The 17,075-nt window shown below is 44.8% G+C and overlaps 1 protein-coding gene across 3 annotated transcripts; it reads left to right on the forward strand.

Annotated features, from left to right (window-relative positions):
* Window positions 1–1,890: 1,890 nt before the first annotated feature.
* On the forward strand, window positions 1,891–16,840 carry BPNT1 (3'(2'), 5'-bisphosphate nucleotidase 1). 3 transcript variants are annotated; one of them, XM_084828766.1, is made up of 9 exons: window positions 1,891–2,059; window positions 4,999–5,123; window positions 7,704–7,808; window positions 10,075–10,182; window positions 11,356–11,404; window positions 11,960–12,051; window positions 13,761–13,958; window positions 15,414–15,519; window positions 16,345–16,840. In XM_084828766.1, exons 2-9 carry the CDS (start codon window positions 5,004–5,006, stop codon window positions 16,491–16,493), a joined length of 927 nt encoding a protein of 308 aa, XP_084684892.1. In that variant the 5' UTR covers window positions 1,891–2,059; window positions 4,999–5,003; the 3' UTR covers window positions 16,494–16,840. The 3 variants fall into 3 exon arrangements, with proteins under 3 accessions (XP_084684892.1, XP_084684893.1, XP_084684891.1); XM_084828767.1 differs by having other exon boundaries at window positions 2,059–2,225; XM_084828765.1 differs by lacking the exon at window positions 1,891–2,059 and adding an exon at window positions 2,202–2,321.
* Window positions 16,841–17,075: the final 235 nt, after the last annotated feature.

A 17,075-nucleotide genomic window follows, 5' to 3' on the forward strand; every position in this document is an offset into this window, starting at 1 on the left:
AACTTGACGGCGCAATCCTAAAAAGAGTCCTACAACTCCCAGCATTCCCAAGCCAGACATCCTGGAGAATGCTGGGAGTTGTAGGACTTTCCCCCCCATCTGAATGTCCATAAAAAAGGTGAAGGTGTCCCCAACCACTCGTATCCGACTCTAGGGTGCGGCTCATCCCCGTTTCTAAACCGAAGAGCCAGCGCTGTCCGAAGACGCTTCCGTGGTCATGTGGCTGGTGTGACTGAACACCGAGGTGCACGGAACGCTGTTACCTTTCCCGCCGAGGCGGTACCCATTTATCCATAGGGTTGTGCTTTAAAAGTGCTAATCTTTCGTCTTTTGAGGCAGGTCCTCAGAATCTATGCATGTTTACTCCGAAGCGGGTCCCAGGGCACAATGCAGGTCTTTTAAAGTGGAGAGAGGGTCAGAACTTAAAAACCCGCACACAGAAAGAAATGGCAAACTTTTGAAGCGGCGGTGGGCACTTTGTAGAGGTTGTTGTTCAGTCGTTCAGTCGTGTCCGACTCTTCGTGACCCCATGGACCATAGCACGCCAGGCCTTCCTGTCCTGCGCTCTCTCCCGGAGCGTGCTCAAGTCCATATTCATTGCATCGGTGATGCTATCTAGCCATCTCATCCTCTGCCGTCCCCTTCTCCTTTTGCCTTCAGTCTTTCCCAGCGACTTTTCTCTTCGCATTAGGTGGCCAAAATATTGGAGCTTCAGCTTCAGTATCTGTCCTTCCAATGAGCACTCAGGGTTGATTTCCTTTAGGATGGACTGATTTGACCTCCTTGCAGTCCAGGGGACTCGTAAGAGTCTTCTCCAGCACCACAGTTCAATCGGCTCTGATCCGATGCACACCTACCTGGGAGTAAACTTCATTGAAGAGAGTAGGATTTACTGCTGAGAAAACGTGTTTAGGATTATTTGCCCTGTTACTTGCAGTGAAAGTACATTCCTGTACGCCTGCAGATAGGATTCCAGCAACAGGTGCCTGTCTCATCAAATGCATTAAGGAGTGCAATCTTATGCATGTCTACTCAGAAGTAAATCCCATGGAGATCAAAGAGGCTGATTCTTGGGTAAGATGAAAACAGACATGACCGTAAGGGTGCGATCCTATCTATGGTTAGGAAAAAATGTCCTACAACTCCCAGCGTTCCCCATCCAGCATGGCTGGCTGGGGGGTGCTGGGAGGCAGATGATACCATCCTAATGGCAGAAAGTGAAGAGGATCTAAACAGCCTCTTGTTGAGGGTGAAGGTGGAGAGTGCAAAAGCTGGTTTGAAACTCAACATTAAAAAACTAAGATCATGGCATCTGGCCCCATCACTTCCTGGCATATAGAAGGGGAAGAAATGGAAGTAGTGACAGATTTTATTTTCTTGGGCTCCAAGATCACCGCAGACGGTGACTGTAGCCATGAAATTAAAAGACGCTTGCTCCTTGGGAGGAAAGCTATGGCAAACCTAGACAGCTGACAAAAGTTCGTATAATCAAAGCTATGGTTTTCCCAGTAGCAACGTATGGCTGTGAGAGCTGGACTATAAGCACGGAAGAACTGATGCTTTCGAACTGTGGTGCTGGAGAAGACTCTTACGAGTCCCCTGGACTGCAAGGAGGTCCAATCAGTCAATCCTAAAGGAAATCAATGCTGAGTGCTCATTGGAAGGACAGATAATGAAGCTGAAGCTCCAATATTTTGGCCACCTAATGCGAAGAGAAAACTCCCTGGAAAAGACCCTGATGCTGGGAAAGACTGAGGGCAAAAGGAGAAGGGGGCGGCAGAGGATGAGATGACTAGATAGCATCACCGATGCAATGAACATGGACTTGAGCACGCTCCGGGAGAGAGCGGAGGACAGGAAAGCCTGGCGTGCTATGGTCCACGGGGTCACGAAGAGTCGGAAACGACTGAACAACAACAAAGACGGATAGAATCGCGCCCTTAAAGTCATGTCTGTTTTGGACCCGAGAAGTCTGCCTCAAAACAGCCTCTGCTACAGGCGCGTGCGTTTCTGCTTAACGCTGGACGCAACCTTGCTGGCGTAAAGAGCGGTTCCCGCGGTAAGAACATGGGGAAGCTACGCAGGCGCGGCTAAGTCTTTGCCTAGCCCACCCGACCAGCCCCGGAAATGTAGCGATCGCTCCATAACGTGCGAGTGAGCCTTGACACGCGGGCTTTAGGACCCAGTGGGTGCTGGGGGGTAGGCGAGGCCGCGGAGGAATGAAGGTAGGTAGGGGAAGTCAGGGGAGGATTTAGCAAGCGGCAGTTAGCGGCGGATCTGCGGTTGCAAACCTTTGGGGAGAGCTGGCGTCGTAAGCGGGGGTATGCTGTTTTCATATTTCCCTCGGCCCCTCATGCTGCTTCGTAGGCACATCTGTGTCTGCGTTTGGTAGCCGTAGAGATCGTGCGGGGGGGGGGGAGATGGGGCAGGGGGCAGTATCCCCCCCCCGGTGGAAATGTCTGCAGTTGGGAAAGGGACATCTGACTTTAGGAGGGGGAGAAATTCTGCATATTTCTCTGCGTCCCCTGGATAGAGCTTTCTAATCAAGATCACATTATATTAATTTGTGCTGATGTGGAATAGCTGCCGCGCCTTGCGTCTGTCACAGTTAGTACTATAGTTTAAACTCTCCAAACCACACCGGCAATCTGAATTGTGAGGAAAAACGGATCTTTCTCCAGCTTCTGCCCACCCTGCTTGTGTATCCATAAGGGTAGCTAAGGCTGCAATCCTGTACAGTGTACACACTTACCTGGGAGTAATCCCCACTGAACTGATTGAGGCTTGCTCCTGAGTAGATATGCATAGGATTATGCTGTAAACTGTGTGTAAGGGGTGACTAACGGTGCAGTCCTATTGATATCTAGAAGTAGGACCCATTGAGTTCAGTGGGACTTACTCCCAGGTGAGGGTGCATAGGATTGCTTTCTGTATAAGTGAACTGATTTTAAATTGGGGTGGGTTAGGGTATTTTTAGAAAATGATGTTTTTACTGTAGAATTTTATTATTTTAAACTGTTCTATTATAGACTTGTACATCGCCCAGAGTGGCTCCAGATGGACGATTAATAAATTAATTAAATAAATATGTCATTGACATGCTTTACTGTTCTGCAGACACAGTCAGGTTGGCTGCTCAATAGTAAATGAGTAGAATTTCGACTGTTCCACTGTTTATTTATGGCTGGCCAAGGAATCCTACGAAATTGCCAGGTGGCAACTGATTCCACTGAACAACTGAACAACAACAACAACAATTATTTATCAGTATTATTAGTCATAAACAAAACCTTATCTTCCATTTACTGCATCTCAACACATGGCTATATATGGTTAGGCCCTCATGTGGGTTGTAGAGTAGACTCATTGAATAGACCCTGCTTAGAGTAGACCCATGGAAATGAATGGATTTTAAAGTAGACTAACATTGGATGTAACCCAATGTGCTCAGAACAGCGCTTCTGTCATATTTCAGGTGCAATTCTGTGCAAGTGTAGACGGAAAAAAGGCGTACAACTCCCAGCATGCCCCAGCCAGTACTCTGAGTGTTATACATATATAGCTGTGACAGGAGTGGGGTGGGATGTGTGAAATGCCCGCTAGGCACACAAGCTCTTAATGGAATTGTCACCTGTGACTTTTAAATATAATCTGTATTTCTGGAAATAGTTTGGTTTTTGCACACACACAAGCTAAGGCAGCATGCTCATTTTGGGATTTTTTTTTAATAGAGGAAAAGAGGCAAACCATTTCTGTTTTGAACAGACTTGGCAAACCTATAATAGTTTTAAAGGAGTTCAGTTCTCATATGAATTGGGGAGGAAGTTCCTCTTTATAAGAAGAAAAGCAGGTAGTTGCATAACTGGATTAAAGGTAATGAATACCACTGAGAATAAGGAAAAAGTAAACAAAAGGAACCCATGGGGACATTCCTGTAAAAACATAATAAAGCTAGTTTAAAGGTTCCTAGCTCTTGGCATTTTCTCCTCTGATCAAGTTGAAATGTTCTGTGGCGTTGAGATCTACCCTTCAACTTTTCACAGCACTGGCATCACTTCACAGTACTATGAAGGCTTTATTTTAACCTTACATGAGTTTTCATCATTTATTAACCTTCTCACATGTATACAACTTTAAGAGTTGTCTAATAAAAATTGGGTTTCTCAAGGCTGGAGCCATAGAAAAGGGCCACAGGCTACCATGTACATCAACCCCCACTGTTGGCTATGCTGGCTAGGGCTGCTGGGACTTATAGGCCAAAACATCTGGAGGGCTACAAGTTGCTCACCCCTGATGTACATCTTGAGTGTAGCTTGGCTACTGCTGGCCTCCAGGCAATCTCACAGGAACAGATGAAATTCTTATCTGCATTCACTTTATTTATGTCCTGAGGTAAAGGAAAACTATGAGAGATAAATCTACATCTGCACATATGTCGTCCGAAAGGGTTGTGTAGTTCAATCCCATGCATGCTTACTTAGAAGTATGCTCCTCTGATGAGCCTCAGCTGCCAAGAGAAACAAAACGTGTCTGATGAAGTGGGCTCTAGTCCATGAAATCTTATGCCCTGATAAATTTGTTAATCTTTAAGGCAGGGCTGTTCAACCTCTTTCATCACAAGAGTCAAATTCCATTTTAGAGAAACTCTCCTGCCTATATTCCAGTGGTGGGAGGGGCAAAAGGGGCGGGATGCAAAATACCAGCATGTTGTAGTTTAGAGCACTTAGGGCCAATAAGTACGCCTTAGGAGAGGCATTTCAGCCTTTTAGAATGGGGGGGAAAACTGCACAAAACCTGTAGTTTGTCTTCTGCAGTACTTGTACATTTCTGACGTGTCCTTTACTGCTGAAAAGTTACTGCTCCTGACCTAATGGATCCCCCAATCTTCATTTTTGCCACTCAATGTTATTGTGCCACTCTGGTGACGTCCCTTTGTTTCAGGAGAAGAATCATGCCACTCACAAGATTCTCCTTGGGTTTTTTCCCCCTTCTCTCCAGCAAACATGGCTTCCAGTCCAAGTGTACTGATGCGTCTCGTGGCCTCTGCATATTCTATTGCGAATAAAGCGGGAACGATTGTCAGGAAAGTGATGACTGGAGGAGATCTGGGTATAGTAGAGAAGGTAACTTGTCAGCACAATCCTAGGCATGTCTGCTTAGAAGTAAGTTCCATTTAGTTCAATGGGAATTGCTCCCAGGTAAGTGTGTATAGCAGGGGTGTGTATAGCAGTCTGTGGCCCCCATTGCCCCATACCACACATTTCTCAAGAAAAGGGGTGGGGGAGTCACGGTTTGCTGCCAGCATTCAGCGGCAAACCACTATGGAGGCTTAACTTGGACAAATTTAGCATGTTTTCAAGGTAAATTTATCCATTCTAAGGGCTCATTCACATGGAGCTGCTCCTTCACGGAGGTTTGCAGGGTCTTTACATGATGCTGTGACCCTCCAGGGTGTTGCCTGCACTAAAGGCTCTTTGTTTCATTTTTAAATAGATCTCAGAAAGTGAGCTATCAAATTACCCCGTTGTGTTCTGCTTCAGTTTCCTCCATGAAAAGAGCTAAAGCAGCAAGAAGAGGAGCAAGATCAATGAAAGATAATGGAAGATTCAGATAGGGGAGAAGGAGGGGGAAAGGAAGCAGGGTATAAAGGGAGTCAGTTGTGATCCTGCATTTAAAATGGAAGCAGAAAGCCCCCTTTCAAATGCAGGTTTTTAGGCTGGTGTAGACATGCCCTATGTCACTGTAGCATGCCACTTTGGTGGCAAATTGCTACTTCCGCTGCTGCCCACACTTTTTTATGGCAGTTGCAGATAGGGTTGCAGCTGTGCTTTATTAGCACCAGTACAATGTGCAATGTAGTCCTGTTTACTGGGAAGCAAGTCTCGCTGTGTTTAGTGGGGGTTACTCACTAGTACGTGAGTTTAGGATTTCATCTTTGATTATTTTGGGCTGGACCTCTTGATGGAAAAGCACATACCGGTTGCCTGAACAGTTAAGTCTTCCCTGAAATAATGTCCCACATGCAGGGCCAGCCTTAGGGTTGGGTGAGCTGTCATGGCTGGTCTGGTACTATTTGCTTAACTCTCGGCTGCAGCAATCTTCTCCTGTAAAATACATGCAGTAATTTTTCTGAAGTGGCTCAGATGTAGATTTGTACTTGTATATGTAAGTTAGTCTCATGAGGTGCGGTAGGTTATTGGCTCCAGACCATAAGCCATCATTTTCACCTGTTTCCAATTGGTGGACCTTGCAATTCAGCTAACAAAAATAGATTCTAGTTTTTTTTAAAAAAAGTAGATCCTGTAAGGGCGCAATCCTATGCATCTTTAGACAGAAAAGTCCTACAATGTCCAGCATTCCCCAGCCAGCATGGCTGGCTGGGGCATGCTGGGCGTTGTAGGACTTTTCCCTGTCTAAACATGCATAGGATTGCACCCAAAGTTTGAAGTCTGCCTGCCTTTGGTCTAGATGATCGTCTAGGCAAGCAAGAGCGCATAGAGCCCAAACAGTCACCTTTTCCAATCCATGACTTGCATTGTGATGTTGTTGGTCCTTTAATTGTTTTGTGTACACCAGCCTTCTGGTGGCGCCCAGATGTTGGACTACAGCTCACATCATTGCCCATGGTGCTAGGGGATGATTGACCTTGTAGTCAAAACACATCTGGAGGGCACTGGGTTAAGATAGGGCTTCCCCTCCTATAATCATGTGGCTGCATTTCTGTGCTGGGAGCTGTTTGTATAAAGCAGAACCTATGTCAGTGGAAAAACATTGGTATGTTTAAATTGATCCCAATTACTTTATTTATTACATTTTGATTCCACCTTCCTTCCAAGGAGCTCAAGGCAGTGCACATGGTTCTCCCCCCTGCCTGACCATTTTATCCTCACAACACCCCTGTGAGGTAGGTTAAGCTAAGAGATAGTGACTGGCCCAAGTCTACCCAGTGAACTTCATGGCTGAGTGGAGTCCTAGTCCAACACTCTAGCCCAGCCTTCCCCAACCTGGAGTTCTCCAGTTATTTTAGACCAACTCCCATCAGCCCCAGTCCATATGGCCAATGGTCAGAATGCTGGGAGTTGTAGTCCAAAATGGCTTGAGGGCACCAGGTTGGGGAAGGCTGCTTTAATCACTATGCCACACTGGTTCTTAAGCATGACTAAGCTTCAGGATCTTGTTTAAAGGCCTGAAGTTTAATGTTAATCTACCTTCTCTCACACTTTCGACAAATCTGCCTTTACATAAAACCCTATTTAAAAGTTGGTACTGGAAAGCATGATCAGACAGGTTAGTGGATAAAGGGAAGTCCTAAAATTAGTAACTTCTTCCTCAGTTGGGACACTAGGCTGTAGCAGTGTACCTTGAAACATTTACTGGATACCTGCTTAGTGAGATGACACATGCCAATATGCAACCTCATCCAACTATGAAGCTCTTCAAGAAAGGCACGGTTGGAAAACAGCAAGCTTATCTTGGCCTCTTGCCATAGATGGCAGCAGCCTTCTCCAACCTGGTGCCCTCCAGATGTCTTGGACTACAACTCCCAGCATCCTCAGCCTGGCTAGGGAAAGCTGGATGACAAGCTCAGAAAAGTGTTCGTGGATTTTTGTATCTTTCCACTGGGAACAGGAAGGAACTGGGCATTTCTGCTGGGGCCGCTTTATTGCTCTGACTGTCGACTGATTGGTTTTCCTTGAAAACAGTGCGGCGCTAACGATCTGCAGACCAAAGCTGACCGACTGGTTCAGATGAGCATTTGCTCCGCCCTGGCACGGAAGTTTCCGAAGGTGACGATCATAGGGGAAGAGGTGAGGACTCTAAACTCCAGCAGTGCGCCCTTGGTGCTTGCTTGATACGCTACCTTTTCGTGCCTGCTCGTCTTTGAAACCCTTTGAAACCCTCCAAAAGAGAGATTTATAGTCCTTGTCAATGGGTGGGCAATTTGTAGCCTTCCAGATGTTGCTGGACTACAACTCTCATCATCCCTCTCAATTGACTTTGCTGGCTAGGGCTGATGGGAGTTGCTGTCCAACAAGATCAAGAGGGTCACAAGTTGTCCAGCCCTGTTCCACACCCACACACGGTTCCTTCTCTTTATGACCTATGATTATGTAGAAGTATGCATGCGTCTATATCAGTTGTATTTGTAGAGTGTTCCTAAGAAACAGCCTCTTACTTTAAAGTGCATTTACCTAGCCCCTACCAATCACTCTGCAACCATATTGCTAACTTATAGTAAAATTACTAGTACAGGCACCATGTACTATCTGAACAGCTCAGCTTGATGTCAGGCATGATGCTGACTTGGGAGTAAGTCCCACTAGCTGTCATGGAATTTATTTCTTAATATGTCTTCAGTGGGGGCCCTGCTCTAGGTGTGGCTGGTCGATATGTGGGCCAGAGTCATTGTCTTTGTGGCACCCAGTCCAGTGGTATAGTGGTAAATTTTGGAGTGCAGCTGCTCATCATGACAATCTCCATAGCCCCGCCCCCAAAGAGAGTTCAAAAATGCAGGCAGTGTTGATCCATCTCCCTCTCCTTGTGTAGAGAGCTTCAGTTATTGAATGGTATAGAAATGTAATAAATAAATATTACATGTCTTTTGTAAAGCAAATGGGTCTTAATTGCCCGTTCAAGACCAAGGCACCCCCAAATACTTTGTATTTCAGCAGAGATCCGTTGCAACCATATATTGCTGTTTGGAAAATCCATTTTTCCCCAGCTATTGCCAGGATTATAACTAAGTTCAGAGGGATCAGGGAAGTCTGGGAAGGGGGGCAGAGGATGTTATCGTCCCTGCTAATCAAAATGTCCCACTGGTTCAACCCTTTGAGCCCTGGATCCACTACACCACTGACCCAAACTATGGAACTCTCTGCTCTGGGAGGCTTGTTTGGCCCTTTTGTTTTTTGGTATTCAGACAACAGACAAAGGCTGTACTGATTTACGTGAACGTATCAGCAATGTGTCTTTCTCCCATCCTTCTTTCTCCCCCCCCCTTTTTTTTTGGCTCTGTTATGCTCTTTTGTACTCGTTTGTGTTTTTTATATAAGCTTTTAATGTAGAGGACATTTTGTTATCGTTCGGTCTGTTTCTTAGCCACCTTGTGTGAAAGAAAGCACAGGATAAAAATAGTTAAATATGTGTGCTAAGGATTATAGCTGGGGAGAGCAATCCTGTGACCCCTACACAGCATCGGTGGGGCCATAGGATAGTTCAGATTCCTGGATCCAAGGTTGGAGACGGCGATCCAAGGTTGGAGACAGCGTTCCAACCTCCGACCCAGGAGTCCGAACTTTCCCTCCCCTCACGAAAGAAGTTGCAAAAGGGGCGGTTCTGTGGGCGGGGGGGGGAGGGACTGGGGAAGCAGGGATATGAACTATCCCCAGCTTCCTTCCCTCTCTCTCCGCAGACCCCTAGCTAGACAGGCAAAAGCACCTGTCTAGCCAAAATGCAGAGCGGGAGAAGCGCGGAGGCGCCGATCACCTCTGCCCTACCCTGGCTCTGCATAGGTTGCTTGACAGCACCCACGTTTGGAGGGTGATGGGCAGCCGGATAAGATTGTACCCTTAGTTTCATTGCATTTCAGTTGTGGGAGTGGAGCCATCCTTGTGACTTACATATTGGTTAAAACAGCCTTGCAAATATATCCATATATACTGTATTCATAGAGGATAAAGCTATTCATAGCTACTAGTACTGATGGCTATATGCTACTTCCTGTTTCAGTGGCAGTATGCCTACGTATACCAGTTGCTGGGGAATGCGGGAGGGAAGGTGTGGTTGCACTGATGTCCTGCTTGTGGGTTTCCCGTGGGCAGCTGGTTGGCCTCTGTATGAGCAGAATGCGGGACTAGATGGACCTTTGTCTGATCTAGCATGGCTCTTCTTACATTCTTAGGTTACAAGACACACCAAGGCGCTGAAAGCAAGAAAAAAATAACACCCCCACTGTTCTCCAGTTTGCACATGTTTTCCTTCTGGTCATCTTGAGACTATTCTTACCTCTGGTGAACAGGCAAATGCCTATTTACATGAATGGCTTTAGGTGTGCGTATCAATTCTTCTTACCAGGATCTTCCCGCTGAAGAAGTAGATGAACAGTTACTCGAGGACGGACAATGTGAGGAGATATTGAAGAAAGCCTGTCCAGAGCAATATACTGCCATCAAAGAGGAAGAGGTGCTCAAAATGATTAATTATTGAATTTTTCCGGTTGCTGTCAGTTTCATGCTGGACATGCCCTAGGGCACTGGTGTGCAAATTTTGGCTCTCCAGATGTGTGGCCTACAACTCCCATCATCCTTTGCCAGAACAGCCAGTGGGGAGGGATCATGATCTAGAGGGCTGCAAGTTGCCCGCCCCTATCCAAGAGCACATATGGGCAGCTGTTAGGCTATGTGCACTCTTTTTTGGCCTGCCGTGGCACCCGCCATGGGAGTCCACATTGCTGCCTTCATCACTGAATTCCACCCCTGCATTGCTGTGACTGTCCTGGGCAAGATGGTGTGTGAGGACAGTCATCTCAGCCTGCTACTCCCCAGCACACTTGTGCTCCTGACAGCCTGCCAAAGAGCTCTTTGGGCTGTTAGGAGCACTGAATGTTGATGAGATGGGAGGCAAAAAATGATCTCGACGTGCAGGGAGGGGAGGTTTAAACCTCCCCATCCCTCTGTGCAGCGATAGAAGGGAAGAGTGTTTGGTGCTCCTTAAAGTTGTTTCGCTTACATTATTTAGAACAATAAATATGGGGAACCATATGGAAGGCTAGGGAAGAGCAGAGCAACTGAACTGAGCTCAGTCACTCCCTCACCCCTTCTGAGGGGGCAGGGCTTTGAGGAGGGCAAGGGGTCTGACCTGAGGACGGATGGGCTGGCCAAATTTGGCCTGCAGTTCAGAGGTTTCCCAGCACTGATTTGCACAGTAAACTTTTTGGTTTCCTTTTTTATGCTCCTGATCTGTTCTCCCCCTTATCCCTTCTATCTCCCTTCCTAATCTTAGAAAAATTTCTTAAGGCACAGTCCTAGGGTGCAGTCCTATGCATGATTAGCCAGAAAAAATGTCCTATAACTCCCAGCATGCCCCAGCCAGCATGGCATGCTGGGAGCTGTAAGGCTTTTTTCTAGGATTGTGCCTTTAATTTGGAACCTAGAGTTTGACTTGCAAGCTCTTGACAACTCAAGGACCTTTCTCCTGTTTGCCAGTTCCCGTTGAGTTGTACAGGCTGGCCATGACCCCATGGCAGCAGGGCAGCCTCCACAGCCTTTTCTTCTTTAATGCTAGCAGTGTTTTCATATCCAGCCAACCAGCATCTCCTTTTGAAACTCTCTGTTTGATTTTTGTTTCCTTTCAAAGCTTGTGATATGGGTCGACCCTCTGGATGGAACCAAAGAATACACTGAAGGTTTGCTCTCTTTTAAAAATATCCGTATATCATTGCGTTGAGTCTTCTCTCTGTTTTACTGAACACAATGCTAAAGCCATCTGGAGTAGTTATGGATGAATGTCACACATCAGTGAAAAACCTTGACAACTGACCATGAAGAGGTCACGGTCACCTGCAAATGTTGTAGCAGATTGGGCTTGGTAATACAATGGAGGGAGTCACTTGGATGCATTTTCTGTGCTGGAAATCATTTGTATAAAGCAGAACCCATTCAGGGTGTCGGGAGAAACAGAGGGGAAGTTTAATCCTCCTTTCCTGGAGCGCAGTGGTCCCAGTCTGAATTGGGGCCAGGTTTGCTTATACTAAAGCAAATCAAAAGCTACCCCTTACCTACACGCTACGCAATTAGCATGATGTATATTTGGCTCTAAACGGTCTCAAGTAGACACTTACACTGAGATGATCGATAACACAAGGGACAAGAGCAGAATTCTAGAACTCTGCATGTATGGGTTGTGCTTTATCTTCTGTATCCCTCCCTTTCCACCTACAACTGTCTATTACCTCTTTCAGGACTTCTTGACCACGTAACAGTTCTTATTGGAATTGCTTATGAAGGAAAAGCCATAGCAGGAGTCATTAACCAACCCTACTATAACTATGAGGTAGGAAATGCCTTCCTTGATTCGCTGAAAAGTATGCAATAATTCATTGCTAGTTTGGGCACTTATTTTCTTTGACCCATATACATATCCCTCTTCTAGCTAGCTGAATCTGTGGGACTAGGCAACTTGTTTAGAGGGAAAGGGCCAACTTATTTCATTCTAAAAACCCCTCGTCAAATGCCCACAACCAATGCTTATCCTGTAACCTTCAGCAGAGTCGTAGCAGATATGGGCATACTTAGCTTTGGGCACCAGACACAATCCTTCAGAATTCCCAGGGAGCTGGAAAAGGGGAGCTTTGTATAATATATATAATGCAAAAATTCTAACCTTGTTTTAACATAATGCACTGCAGTAATGTTCTGCTGGGACAGGACTTGAAGGCAGGACATTTTTCTGGATGTCTTGCAAGGACAACCTCATGTTAATTACAGGAATGTACCTGCCGCCCTTTACTAGTCTAGTGGCCAAAACAGACATGTCTTTTAAATTGGGATCTGGCAGCTATGCCCCCCCTCCACCCCCGTTTTTACTCTAGATTAGCACAGGACACTAGATTAGCACATGCCCCTAGTGTGGTGTGTGTCTGCCTTGGAGGGGCTTTTAAGATCCAGATCAGCCCCCCTGCACCTATTCTAGAATAAAAATAAAAATACATAACTGCTAGATACAGATTTAAGATAATGCCTATATTGGCCTTAGGTTCTAAAAGTTGGGGGCATGTTTTATTTACATTACGAGAACCAACAATGTTGGTTCTGTCCTTGATGGAATATGCACCTGGTAAATATGCATATGAAGTGTGAGTGATGGAACAATAAGGCCAAGGAGCAAGAGGAAAGTTTGAAACATTTAGGAAAGCCAATAAGGATTTTATGTAGCAAAGAAAAAAGATTGATTTGGGCTGCAATCCTATACCCACTTACCTGAGATTAAGCCCTATTGCAATCCTATACCCACTTACCTGAGATTAAGCCCTATTGAACTAAGGGGGGCTTACTTCTGAGTATACATGTATAAAATTGCACTATTTAGAGCCATTGGTGGGATTATGCTTCTCCTTAGGGAATTTATACAAAAGGTAATGTTCTGAGACCCTATACCCATATTTTGCTATATGGGGAAAGTTAAACTCATCCAGGAGCAACTGGGGAATCAGAACACAGAATCCTGAATTCATTTCCTTCCTAATTTATAAAAGACAATCCAGGGGTGGTCCAAGACATTTTGCTGCCTGAGGCAAACTACAATATGGCAACCCTTTCCATTCCATGTACAAAAGCCAACAGGATGGGCAGATGAAACTGTCTTCAACACTGATGATAGGACAGCATCCTTCACTGCATCTGAAGGCAGCAGGCTAGCTTAGGGGTACATGGCAGGCTGCACGGCACATAGGTCTCTCCTCCAACACTTGGCTGCTGCCTCCTCACACCTGCCACCTGAGGCGACAGCTTCACTCTGCCTCATGGTAGGGCTGGCCCTGTACAGTCCCATCTCTTAATGGAACTCTCACTTCAGCAAAAGAAAGAAAGGAAAATTACAGCAAAGCTGTTTTCTTTCAGCAGTATAACTTAAACTGTCATCAGGCTGGCTGGCTGTCTTTTCTTTTCTTTTCTTTTCTTTTCTTTTCTTTCTTTCTTTCTTTCTTTCTTTTTAAAGCCAAAGGCATAGCTGCCATGTTTGGAATGTTTATACCTTTTCTGCAGGCAGGTTCAGATGCGGTCCTAGGCAGGACAATCTGGGGAGTCCTCGGTTTGGGTGCCTTTGGATTTCAGCTGAAAGAGATGCCAGCTGGGAAACATATCATCACCACCACACGGTCACACAGCAGCAAGCTGGTAAATGACTGCATTAGTGCCATGAACCCTGATAGTGTGGTGAGAGTTGGAGGTGCGGGAAATAAGGTATGGAGATCATCTAATTTTAATTTTGGAAATATTTTGATCTTTATGATGAAGGCATCATTTCCAGGAAATGAATATAGGGACTAAACCATGTGTTGCCTCTCTTCCCATTACATGAAGGCTAGAAAGCTTTGTGAGCTCTTTTAACTTCTGATGAAACTTTGGGACATGGCAATCCTTGGTGGAGAAGAGGTCGTTTAGAGCAGCCTTCTCCAACCTGATACCCTCCAGATGGTTTGGACTACAACTCATCTGGATTACTGTAATGTATTATACGTGGGGCTGCCTTTGAAAATGGTCCGGAAACTTCAGGGGGTCCAAAATAGAGCAGTGAGATTATTAAAGGGGACTGGCCAACGTGATCATATTATGCCAGGACTGGCTGCCAGTCCACTTCTGTGCCTGATTCGAAGTGCTGGTATTAACATTCAAACCCTGAACAGCTTGGGGCCAGGTCACTGGAAGAATCGTCTCCTCCCATGTACAACTGCCCAGACCCTAAGACCATCTTTAGTGGTCCTTCTCCGGGACCCTCTGCCAAAGGATGTGAGATGGGTGGCAAATAAGAAGTGGGCTTTTCCTGTTGTGGCACCCCAGTTGTGGAATAAGCTTCCCGGAGAGGCTCGCCTGGTGCCTACATTGTACTCTTTTCGGTGTCAGGTGAAGTCCTTTTTATTTGCCCAAGCATTTTAGTTTTTCAGTTTCTGTATTAAATCTGGCACTTTTAAATCTTGGGACTGCCACTAGGTTCTATTTGGTTATTTTATTTTATACTGTAGTTTTAAACTTTTATATTGTATTTTATCGTGTTGTATTTTATGGTTTTAATTGCAGTGAACTACCCAAAGAGCATGAGCTATTGGGTGGGATAGAAATGTAACATTTAAATAATTTTTTTAAAAAACCTCCCAAGCTTCCTGACCATTGGCTGTGCTGGCTGGATCTGATGGGAGTTGTGGTTCAGAACATCTGGAGGGCACCAGGTTGGGGAAGGCTGCTTTAGAGAGTGACCTTGGAAATGGACTCATACTGCCCCTAAGGATGCTTGTTAGGGGCCTTCGAGAATGGGAGATGTGGAAGAAGGGTCCATAAAAATAACAACCCCGTTATGACTCAGTTATAGGGTCCCATCCCCACACCCAAGTGATGCAGCTGTGGCTTTCTTAGGCAAGCAAATTCAACTTGGCTAACCCATCAGGAATTCCCTGCTTTTACCCACTCTTCCTGAATCTCATATCTCCTGTAAAATGGTCACCATGTAAAAATGGCAGATGAAAGTTGTGTACAAGTTTGTTGCTACACACACACTGGAGCAGTAAAAAAAAAAAAGGTATGTATTAGTGACCTATAACTGATCACTATATAGCCCCCGTCATTGTAAAGGTTTGTTGTGATTGTTTCTGAAGACATTGCATGTAGCCTATGATGCGACTGTGACTTCTTTTTTTGTATCAGATCATTCAACTTATAGAAGGCAAGGCTTCTGCTTATGTATTTGCCAGCCCTGGGTGCAAGAAGTGGGATACCTGTGCGCCAGAGGCTATTTTGCATGCAGTAGGAGGTGAGTGAACTGCTCCATCAGAAGAACTGAAATAATAACATTTGCAAATGCTGCTCTGCTTAAGGGAATAGGTCGTCCATGATGTTAACTAAGAAATTAATATTTTCCTTTATGTAGTATTTTTTCATGCAACCCACTACGCATTCAAGTATATCCGCTGTTTGCATTTACTTGTTATTTTCCAGCTGTAGGCTGTTCTATGTTAGTTTTCTTTTTTAATAGGATGATTGCTTAAAACTTACATCCCGTTTTAAATTGTAATGGTTTTATCATGTTTTTTTTATAGAACATGTGTATGTTATCTATGCTATATTTTAAAATATAATTTCATGGTTGGTGTTCATGTCAAGAAAGTGCATGCAGATTCTAAATTTTCAGGTAAAATAAATAAGCAAGTAAAGAGGCAAAACCTGGTCTACGTGCTATTACAAACATTTCAGTGCTTCCGAGAGTTGGTTGAAATGTTTGGTCAAATCAGTTGCATACCCAGGTGACTCTTAATTCTCCAGCTCATCCAATATTGCTTTGTTGGACAAAATAAAGAGCCAGACCTACGTGCTAACTTTTTTTATTATGGCCCATTGAGTTTCCTTGATATTAGTCTGTCCTGACATAGAACTAATGTGTGTGCTTTCCCATTGTGCTAAAATGGGTTATATTGTAAGCAAATTCAAATTTAGGTAATCAAGATTTGGAAAGGGATAGGTCAGTTCCTTGAACCATTATTTGACATATTTTTCCTTTCATAGAAATACAGCTGCTGTGTATAAAGGTGAATACCTTGTTTTTCTTTTTTCTCCCTCCCTCCCACCATTTTTTCCCCAGGCAAGCTCACTGATATCCATGGGAATTTCTTTCATTATAACAAGGAGGTCAAGCATATGAATTCAGGAGGTGTCCTTGCTGCCTTGAAGAACCATGACTATTATGCCAGTCGAGTTCCTGAGACCGTCAAGCAAGCCCTTGTGCCTTAAAATACAAAAGACGGTGCATTCCACTTGGTTGGGAAGGAGTTTGAAGATAGTATATTATTCTTAGCTGGAATTGGTAATGGTTTATGGAATTGGGTGACGGTGTCATTCTGCCACAGAGCTGAGGCTGCAATCCTATACACATTTTCCAGGGAATAAGTCCCACTGAATGCAGTCAGGCTTACTTCTGATGAGACATGCATAGGATTGCACTGTTAGTGATTTGTCCTTGTTTTTTTAGATTGATGTACAGTAGTTCACTGGTTCAGGTGAGGATGTGTTTTTCAGGTGGAATAGTTAACTCCTTTAAATAGCAAAGATCTAAAAAAAAAAGAAAAAGTCTTGCCCCATGTATATGTGTAGTATTTTTATTCCATGCTTATTCCTATTGAATAATTAAAACTTTGTCCAGTCTAATTTCCCTGTTAACCTGAGGAAGGGCACAAAAGCTGAATTTAAACCTCTGTTATCTTTAACAGTACAAAATGAGTAACCTTTGTCATAGGTCCCCTTCAGATGGGGATCATGTGAAAGGGGCATAACATAGTGACCAGGAAGTACAGTTGTGCTGCAGGCTCCACCATT

This window comes from Heloderma suspectum, chromosome 1 (assembly GCF_057233095.1).
Source record: "Heloderma suspectum isolate Gila_16-S chromosome 1, 16-S_ref, whole genome shotgun sequence".
NCBI classification, from domain to species: domain Eukaryota; kingdom Metazoa; phylum Chordata; class Lepidosauria; order Squamata; family Helodermatidae; genus Heloderma; species Heloderma suspectum.

Coding starts and splice junctions, on each gene's coding strand:
- BPNT1 (XM_084828766.1), top strand. CDS start 5,004: ATGGCTTCCAGTCCAAGTGTACTGATGCGTCTCGTGGCCTCTGCATAT. Junction 5,124..7,703: donor ATCTGGGTATAGTAGAGAAG/GTAACTTGTCAG, acceptor CCTTGAAAACAG/TGCGGCGCTAACGATCTGCA. Junction 12,052..13,760: donor AACCCTACTATAACTATGAG/GTAGGAAATGCC, acceptor CCTTTTCTGCAG/GCAGGTTCAGATGCGGTCCT.